The 10,134-nt window shown below is 38.7% G+C and overlaps 1 protein-coding gene across 1 annotated transcript; it reads left to right on the top strand.

Moving 5' to 3' along the window:
* The first annotated feature begins 59 nt into the window (after positions 1-59).
* Positions 60-9,439, top strand: TFB2M (transcription factor B2, mitochondrial). The gene is made up of 8 exons (XM_009084087.1): positions 60-249; positions 768-856; positions 1,785-1,938; positions 2,330-2,478; positions 4,072-4,161; positions 6,456-6,518; positions 7,713-7,864; positions 9,253-9,439. Exons 1-8 carry the CDS (start codon positions 60-62, stop codon positions 9,437-9,439), a joined length of 1,074 nt encoding a protein of 357 aa, XP_009082335.1.
* The last annotated feature ends 695 nt before the right edge of the window (positions 9,440-10,134 follow it).

Genomic DNA, 10,134 nt, shown 5'->3' with positions numbered 1-10,134 from the left:
GCGGGGTCAGTGCGAGCCCGCGCCGCTGGCGCTGCGCTCCCGGGGCCGTGGTGGTGCTGATGGAGGGGACGGGCCGTGTCTCTCCCGGGGCTCGGGCGGGGGTGGTGGTTTCGTTGCGTTCCGGCGCTGCACGGGAAGGAATCCATGCCGGGGCTGGAGGGCTCCTGGGGCTGGTGTTAGCCACTGGGTGTCGAGACCCTTCAAAAACAGAGCTTGGGGGGCAGCGAGTGAGCGCTCAGTCCGTGCTTAGTGACGAGGCTTAAGTCACTGGCGTTAAAACTCTGCCATAAAGTAAGTAGAGGTAAAGGTTTTAATCAGATGATATTGTGGTTTTGTAGGCTAACCTCACTGCCTATAAATGCACGCTCAAGACTACGAGCTACAGCTGGCCCTTTGCAGCTACTTAAATAGCCTTGGTCTTTTTTACATTTCTTCAGAGTCTGTTTTATCTGTAGAGATAATATGGCTAAGGTCTCAAAGAATATTTCAGTTGGCAGAAATACCTGAAACGTTACCTCTGATGTTCCTAATTGTAACGCTGTGCTCAGAGTAATTCAGTGAGCAGTCTCAGGCAAGCTCTCTGTAAATCCTTTCTCTGACTCAAGTTTTGAAGTGTGTTTAAACAAACACAAGCTATCTCCTTCTGGAGGCAGTATGTCCCAAGTGTTACGTTGAGAAAATCACTAAAGGAAATCACTTAGAAATAAAAATGCACTTTTGGTTCTGTTATTATTTAATTCTGTTATTATTTAATTTCCTCCCTTCAGGTCCTGGAGTCATGACTCGAACTCTGCTCAATGCAGGTTTTAAAGTGGTAGCTCTGGAAAATAACACAACTTTTCTTCCAGGCTTACAGGTACTTTTGATTTGGTTGCACATTTCTAAAACTTAATTAAAAGTTACTTAAAATTCCCTTAGTTGAAGGGAAAATAAGAAATTAACTTACAATATTATAATAACTGTTGTATCAAAAAGGGATTAGGTAGGGATTGTTACTTGTGACATCTGAAATAATGCTTAATAACAGTAAGTATTGTTTGGTATTGTACATTGCACATTCAGAATATTTTTTAACGGATTGAGTCAACATTTTGTGTATGTAGGAATTCAAGTTCATACATAGTCTTTTTATGAATAGTTTCTTGCATAAATTTGAAACTAATAGAGTCATTGCAGTTGTGTATATTTAAGCAAGAAAGAGGTCTGTGTGTAGTTTTAAGAAGTGTTAGTTATTCTGATTATCTTACAGTGTGATTTAATCTATTGTCCTGCAGTTGACAACTTACATAGTAAGACACTTGTTGTCCTCCTGCTCACCTGGGCTTTGCATGGATTCAAAGGGGGTCAGACACAGAGCTGCAGACGTTGCACTGGAAGGATTGTGTCACAGTGCTGGTTTGGAACCGCCAACTCTCACCTGACTTAAAATGCATAGAAAAGACATTATCTCTGCATGTGTGAAGAATTCTGGTTGTAAATCATTAAATGAAGTGGTTTGATTAGTCGAGTATAGATTAGTGTTGTTTTTTTTTTTAAAAAAAAGGACATCGCAGAACATCTTACTAATTTAACAATGTGTTGTAAAGCTCCAGTTGGACAGCACAAAATCTGTCAAAATGCCCTGCACAATGGAGGAAGCTATTCTTTTCATCAGCTCTGAGATTTGACTCTTGTTGACTGGGTAACAATTTTAGGTAGTGCTTGAACATTTTTGTTTGGGTTGGGTGTTTTGCAAGACCAGTTACTGTGTCTAGATCTCTTCAACTGAAAGTAATTTTATTTAGTCCCTAGAGAACAGCCTGGATGGACAGTTAAAGGTGATTTATGGTGACTTCTTCAGATTGGATCCTTTGGTGACTGGAGTACTGAAACCACCTGCTATGACTTCTGAGACACTTTTTGAAACCATGGGTATAGCAGCAGTTCCTTGGAGCGCAGGTATATGCATCGGAACACACACATTTGAAGGGTTCATAGGCAGTTTGGGAAAATCTTTGGGATTTGCTTGAGGTATATGTTCTGTTTAATATACACGCGGGATTAATGGATACGATTTTCTACATTTCAGCTCTACATGGATTCCTGATAGCTTAAAAAAACAATGCATGTGGCATTATGAGATATCAAGTGTTTTCTTGTCTATTAAAGCTTTAGTCTAATGCAAACTGGGCCTAGCTTTGGCTAAGGCTTGAATTGTATTCAGTCTTGAACAACATGAGCTGACCGACTTTCTTCTCTTAATTGTTTGTAGTTTAGACATTAGACTTAATGAGTTTGTCTAGTACACATTGCAGCATTTTAAAGACACTTTTACACACTGTTGAAATAGATGTGCCTCTGAGAATTTTTGGAATCTTACCACAAAGAGGGGAAAGAAACAGACTTTGGAGGCTTCTTTTCGCCCTGTATGAATGCAATTCCATATACAGATACGGAAGAATAGAACTCAACCTCTTCATGAGTGAAAAAGAGTACACGGTATGTGCAAGATATTTTACAGGTATTAAAGAATATGTAGTGGTTCACAGAACACAAAACCATTTCTATTGTATAGTTAATGTTTTTGCTAGTGATTTTTTTTCTGCCAGAAGTTTTAAGTCTTGTCTGTTTCCTACTTGTTCCCTTTATGCAGTAGTAGCGCTGTCCAGAAACATTCTGTTACCACGTAACCACAAATCTTACAAAAGTGAAGAATGCTTTCCATTATAAATTGTGAAGTGCCTAAATCCTGTAGCGTGCTTTTGCCACAAAATTGTTTAGTAGTTGGAGGTAATAGTCAATGAAGACTGAATTCAAAATAGAAGGGAAGAGGAACCAGAGTTACTAAATACCATTCTCACTGAGATGCAGTTGTCTTCTTGAGCTGCTTTTGTAGGCACTACTGAAAAGAACTGAGGCAAAATATGATTTACACACCTTTTTATTAAGGTTCTGTACTGTGCTAAGGTGCAGAGCAGCTTTCTAAGTTACATATTCCTAATTTACACTGTTCCAAAGCTCTAGAACTGTACTTATAGTTCAAGGATATGTTTTTATTTTTTCATGAAACAGGAAGGTTCATACAGAGCCACAGACCTTCAATTATTTGAAGTAGACAAAGACTTCCAGATGTGCTTACACAACCTGTGTTGTGTCTAACACCTTAATGAAAAAAATTGCAAGTCCTAAGTATATTCCTCTGTGAAATGACAGGCAGGACACTGCTGAAATAGCCACTTGAATGGTATGTTTGTAATGGTTGGATTTTTGAGTGTATACAGGGCAGCCTATTCATTTAAGGCAGTGATGTGTTCGGGGTTTTTTTATTAAGTTTTAAAGTTTTATTTTGAACCCTGTTAAATGAGAGTTATGTACCTAAGTAAAAGTTATTTGATCCTTTTTTTTAGTGGGCACCGTTGGTTCTTTTTTATTGCTTGTTTTGGGTTGTTCTTTTCTGTTGATCTTATGACAAGTTTGTGTAAATCAATTATGAGAAGTTAACTCTCCCTGCTACAATTTACTTCTTTCTTTGCCCTGTTTGAGAATAATCACAAGTTTGGTTTTTTTTTTTTTTCGTTGTCCTCAGAGTTGTTTGGTCTGTAATATTGATCAGGATGATGACTCTGCAAGTTGCTTAATGTTCCTTGAGGTCACCTGATATTTGGCTTACTCTGCTAGTGTGTCTTCTTGGGAGTATTACCTCATCAGTGCAAACTGATAACTCTGCCAAAGTTATGGTTTTTATAAAAAATATGATCCCTGTTTCTCTTCTGTGTGAAAATTCTCTGCCTTAAAAGGGACCAGAAAGTATATGCTGGAGATTCATACACAGTTCAGCTATCCAAATAACTGCTGTGAAGAAGTACTTAGACTGACATAATGTCTTCTAGTCATGTGTTCTGGCAAGATGTACTAAAATAGCACAAAGTATGGATTTGAGGCCTAATTTAACTTTACCGTGGAGTTTTAGACTTAATTGAATTTTTTCCTGCTTGTTATATTTATATAACATACATATATATGTGAGGATTTTGCTTAGATAAAGAAACAGTTTTTGCAACCAAACTGCTCTTTTTTTTACCATTTTATTAGGCTTTAACAGCAAAGCCTGCGGACACGAAGGCTTATCAAGCACTTTCTGTACTTTGGCAAATAGGATGTGAAATTCAGCTACTGCACAAGGTAAGTTTTTTGCAGCAGCTGACATAGCCTAATGCTATGGACACGTTTTTTAGAGAAGGGTTTATAGTGGTTTAGAAGTGAAAGGCAATTTGGTGTTCAAATTAGCTGGAGAACTGTTGACAACTTTTGGATGTAAGAGCCTAAGCCAGTAATGTTTTGTGTAAAACTCTTCCATTTAAGCAGCATTGTCATTAACTATGATGTCAGTATTTTCACTGCAAGCCACTGTACTCAAAAACACTTATTCTCAGAAGCTGGTAGATAAGAAAGAGATGTTTACACAACAGATAGGTCTTTTCTGTCTTGCTAAGGGTTGTGTGAGACTAGAAGTCTGCTTTTCCAAGTGGCCATAGTCTGCTCTTTGTTATGTCCTCTGCATTTTGCCATCATATATGCTTTGGACTTCTTCAGCCGTGTTCAGTAGAAAGGGGTTTTTTTGAGTCTTGGTGCCTTTGTATTCCAAACAGACCTGCTTTTCCTGCTAGACAATTTAGTTTTAAAAGGTTTTTTTAAATGTTGTTTCCCCCACCTCCACATGAGCACGTGGCCATCAACTTTCACTTTATGCTTTTCAGATTTATCTTTGTGCTCTGTTCTTCTAGGGACCTACCTTCATAGCTGAAATGTTTTGATAATCTATAATTAACTTTCACTATCTTCCAAATACCTTACACCACAGGGTGTGTATTAAGGTAAATATTAGGGAGTTGAAGAATGATACTTGTTGAAGATGGTCATCTGACAGGGATGAAGACAAAGTGGAGGCATTCAATGTGGTTTTTGTCTCAGTCTTTAATAATATTGATAGACCGTGGGCTGCCCGATCCCCTGAGCCAAAGGACCATGAGTGTGGGAACAGTCACTTTCCATTTAGAATCATTGAGGTTGGAGGAGACCTCTAAGATCATCAAGCCACTCTGCTGTAACCCCTAAACCATATCCTCCAGTGCCAGATCCAGATGCCTCTTAAACACTTCAGGGATGGTGACTCCACTACCTCCCTGGACAACCTGTTCCAGTGCCTGACTATCCAAATAGTGAAAACTTTTTTCCTAATATCTAATCTGCACCTCCCCTATCTCATCTTATGACCATTCTGTCTAGCCTTCTCACCGCAGACATAGCAGAAGAGATCATCCCCCACCTCTCTACAACCCCCTTTCGGGTAGTTGTAGAGAGCAGTGAGGTCACCCCTGAGCCACCTCTTCTCAAGGCTAAACGCATCCAACTCCCTCAGATGTTCCTCATACGACGTGTTTTCCAGACCTTTTATGAGCTTCATTGCTCTTGGCTAGACTCACTCCAGCACCTCAGTGTCCTTTTTAAAGTGAGGGGCCCAAAACTGAGCAATAGCACTCGAGGTGTGGCCTCACCAATGCCTAGTACAGGGGGATGATCACTTCCCTAGTCCTGCTGGCCACACTATTCTTGATACAGGCCAGTGGTCAGTGAAATTGTAAGGGACTGGCTGTATCAGCTAAATGTTCGTTCACAAGTCCATGGGCCCTCATGGAATTCATCCCAGAGTACTGAAAGAGCTAGAGGAAGTTATGTATGTACCTCTCTCAGTCAGCTAGCAAAGGTCTTGAGAGTCTGGGGAGGTCCCAGCTGGCTGGGAGGTGGTCAGTGTTATTCCAACCTACAAGAAAGCTGTGAGGGAAGACCCAGGGAACTACAGACCTCTTAATCTAACCTTGATACCTGGAAAAATTATGGAGAAGATTCTACTGGGTACTGCTACAGGCGTTTGAAGAATTATGCAAGCATCAGGCATAGTCTACATGCTGTGGGCAGTTCTGGGCCCCAGAACTTAAGAAAGTTGTGAAGGACCCTGAATGCATCCAGAGGAGGTCAACAAAGCTGGTGAAAGGGCTGGAAGAAATGTCATATGAGGAGCAGCTGAGGACCTTGGCCTTGTCTAGTTCGAAGCAAAGGAGGCTGAGGGGTTACCTCATTGCTCTCTACAGCTTCCTGGGGAGAGGATGGGGAGAGCTTGATGCTGCTCTCTTCTCCCTGGTAACCAGTAGTAGGACACATGGGAACGGTTCAGAGCTGTGCCAGGGGAGGTTTAGACTGGGCATTAGGAACCATTTCTTTACTGAGAGTGGTAAAACACTGGAACAAGCTTCCTAGGGAGGTGGTTGATGCCCTTAATAAGAAGCTTTAATTTGGTCAGTACTGAATTGCTCAGGTAGTTGCAGTAGACGATCGTCATAGGTCCTTTCTGACTGCAATAGTATATTCTATTCCAACGGTGCACTTTAATTCTGTAATATGTTTGCTTCCTCTCATAGGAACCTTGGTCATCATTTGCAACTAATTTGAAAAATGGAGCACTAGCGGTACCAAAAAGCATGGTAAGGTTGTTGTGTGCACTTCTTTGGGGGATGCAGCTAAATCACTTTTAATTAAAGGTTACAATAACTTTAGAAGAGCTTTTACAGATGCATTTTTAAATTTACAGGCAGTGTGTAGATTCATTAAAAGTGGAGTGCAGAATTGCTATTAGCTTAGAAACTGAAATAAACTAGTATCTTTATGGTAGAAAAACTATGGTGAATAAACGGCATAAAGGAATCTGAACAGGTAAAGTATTTTTCAAAAAAAGTTACTGACGGGGTCACACCTACCTGCTTGAAAAAACAAGTGTTAGCACAGTTAATAACACAACCAGTATGCTGCTGGTTTTGATTAAAATAGTTATTCGCATGTCCATTACAGATTCATGTGCTACTTAATTGTGAAAAGCTTAAATTTGAGAAGTGCAGAAATATCTTGTGTAAAGTTTTATTTTCTCTTTTAGAGAAGTAATGATGTTCCTTTGTATAACAAGAAAATCCCTAATTAATCTGATAATAAAAAGGCATGTTTACTTAATATTTGGTTTTACCCTCCCCAGAAAACTGCTATGGTACTATACTGAGTGTCATTTGTAATGTTTCTGTACGATATCAGTGACTATAAGTAAATAACTTAAGTGTGTTGCTGAAAAGCCACATAGAGAGGCATGTCAGGTGGATTATGCAAGATGTATTGGTGACAGCTTTAGGAGAAGTACAGCAGTGAGATCTTTTGGATGATATTTGCTGCCAATACAGAAGTATATTTATTTCAGTGAAGACTCTGCTCCGTCCCAGTTTCATTAAATCCTAAAGTTCCAATGTTATCTTAGTGTTACACCGGAATAATTCCACCTTTATATACAAAAGGCAAGTATTTGAAGTGATTTGATACCTTGCATAGTATAGGCCATGTAATATTTTGAAAACTCACATTAAGTCTATTTAAAATAAGAACGTTCAGTCTTAAAATAAAAAAAAAATCCCCAAGTGGTAGTATGTCTCTTTCCTATTTCCTTTCCTGTTGTGGGGGTGGAGGAGGTAAAGCATCTTCTTTTTAGAACAAAACTTTGAAGCCTCATCGTCCAGTGAAATCATCTTGTTAAGACTTCTAATAAGAAATGTTACTGGTGGCGAAGATGAAACTCTTAGCTAAAGAGAGATGCTGTCTTAAAAATTACTTTTCAGTGACTTGTTTTGTTTTTCTTGCAGTGGCTGCCAAATGACCATTTATGCTTGGTACAACTGACTCCACAGCAAAATCTGTTTACAGGAGTCTTGAAGCCAACAAATGCATCTACCTTTGTTTTCCTGGTAAAACAGTGTCTTGCTAGACCTAAGTCTAGACTTAGTGATAGATTAAAGTAAGTAAGAAAGAATTACAGTTTTTATACTTTTTCTTCATAGAAATATAGAAAAATATTAAAATATGTTCTCAAAGCAATATTTATTTGCATATGAAATGCAGGTTTTTAAAAAAATTAATCACTGGCATGTAGAATAGAAGATTTCATTTGTGAAACCCACGATACTGTTCCACAGTGCAGTATTTTGGGGGCTGTTCCTAGCCTGTATTCACAGATAATAAAAACTTGAGATTTGACAGGAAGGTTGACAAGTAGTTGGAATGCATATATGCAGTAGTTCTCTGTACCTCCAATGGAGATGAGGTAATGTATCTGCAGGAAGTATTCACTTACTTTACAGGCATAATAATAAAGCCACTAAGAGTTTTGCAGGTATAGAAATTAAAAGCTGAAAAAGAGTTTCAGTTCATAACAGCAGACATCAAAGTCACAGTAATGAAAAGAGCTGAAGGTTATTGGCTGTTATCTAATTAAAAAGTTAGGGTTTAGAGTTATTTACCAATTATGCAAGTCTAAGTATTGTTTCTGGTGTTACACTGGAGCTATTCACTTTGCTTTATGATCAGTAGATTTCCATTTCCGAGAAACAGAAAGTGTTTGCAGTCTGGAAAGCATTGACTTCTGCTTACTAATGAAAGTAATGAATATACTTCTCATTTGCTGATAGTAGCTTCAGAAAGTTAATTTCCAGAAAGGGGAAAAAAAGAAAAGATGCTAAATTCCAGTAACTCCCTTAGCAAAGACAAGTGCAAAGAGCCTTAATGGATTTCTTCTTGAAGCTCAGTGTTACACCTCATCTCCACTGGATCCTTTGGCCGGGAAGTTGCAGGCTTCTGATGTGCATCTTGTGTGTATTTATACACCCTTTTCCTGTCCGGGAAATAGATAATGTGTGTGCACATTTATAAAGGTCTAGTTTTCATAGCAATGATGTAGATGGGGGAAGAGTGGATACATCTATATATAGAAGAAAATACCTTGGAGGTGTAAGTCACTAATTCATGCTATACTGAGTCATCTTCTTGAGGACTACCTTGGCTTTAATTTCCCAGGTGTTGAAGAATAACCTCTTCTTATGCTGTAACGCCTGTTACTGACTTAGGCAGTTGGGATGGATGAGGGAGGGAAGGCACCCACCCTGTAATGAGGAGGCTTACGTGGTTTGGTATTGTTTGTGTCTGTCAGGGACTTTTTTTTGGTATTTATATGTCTTACTAGCAGAAGTTTCTTCATGTTTGCATTGTGGATTGAAAATAACTTCTAGGAAGAGGTTAACTACTTCTAGAAGCTATGAAAGAGTGAAATAGGCCTTCAGATTCTGTTTCTTGCTTTTTAATTTTTCACAGAAAGAAATGCTCCATTATGATTTTGTTTGTTTGTTTCAGTTCATGGAGCTTGGACAGTACTGGCAAATTACTGAAAGCACTAGAAATTCCAAAAAATGCTACAATGCGTGACTTATATCCAGAAGACTATAAGCGTCTCTTTGAGGCTTTGCAAGACTCTGGTATGTTTACTGAAACCTGGTTCCATGATGAAGTCTTGGATAGTATAAGGACAATAAACTTATAAAGCTGCTGCCTTTTGGAAGATCAATTGTGCTTCTGGAAGATTACTTTGATAAGAAATGATTTAAATAAAATCGGAGATACTGTCAGCTAGATGTTTTCCTGTCCAAACAGGAAAAGAAATTTAACAAGATCCCTTCTACACAGGATGAAATAATAGGTTCACAGTTATTTGATCACAACCCTATCTGGAATAGACAAGCTCTGCAACTTCTCTGGGAGCTTGTTAGTCACCCGCTGCTGTTGGATGTACCACTTAAATGGAACTGTTTGTTACACTGCTCTATATTTACAACGTTTGAAAAAAATTAACAGACCAAATAACAATTCTTTGTCTGGTTTGTATTTTAGTGCTTAGTGATCTGAATGCCCCTTCACAGATTCCCAAAATACACAGGTCTTCGCAGCCACTGAATCTGCTATATTGTCTCCTGATATAAAAACCTGCAATCTAAAGTCAACATAGTATTAAGAAATTAATAGTGGTGGGTTAATAGAAGACAAGGTAATGACAGCATGATAAAACATCAACCAAGAGCTGCTTTAAGTAAAGATTGTAGTATCCCTGGGGAAAAGCTGTAACAGTTCTTTTGAAAATAATGTGGGGCAACCTGTACTAGTTTACAGTACAGTATGCCACACCTATATGTGTATAGGGATTATTTTAGGTCATAAAGTAACCAGAATATTCAGTGCTGT

Source organism: Acanthisitta chloris, unplaced genomic scaffold (genome assembly GCF_000695815.1).
Source record: "Acanthisitta chloris isolate BGI_N310 unplaced genomic scaffold, ASM69581v1 scaffold27521, whole genome shotgun sequence".
In the NCBI taxonomy this organism is placed as follows: Eukaryota; Metazoa; Chordata; class Aves; order Passeriformes; family Acanthisittidae; genus Acanthisitta; species Acanthisitta chloris.
The sequence above is the reverse complement of the archived record's forward strand: the minus strand, read 5'-3'. Positions and strand labels throughout refer to the sequence as shown.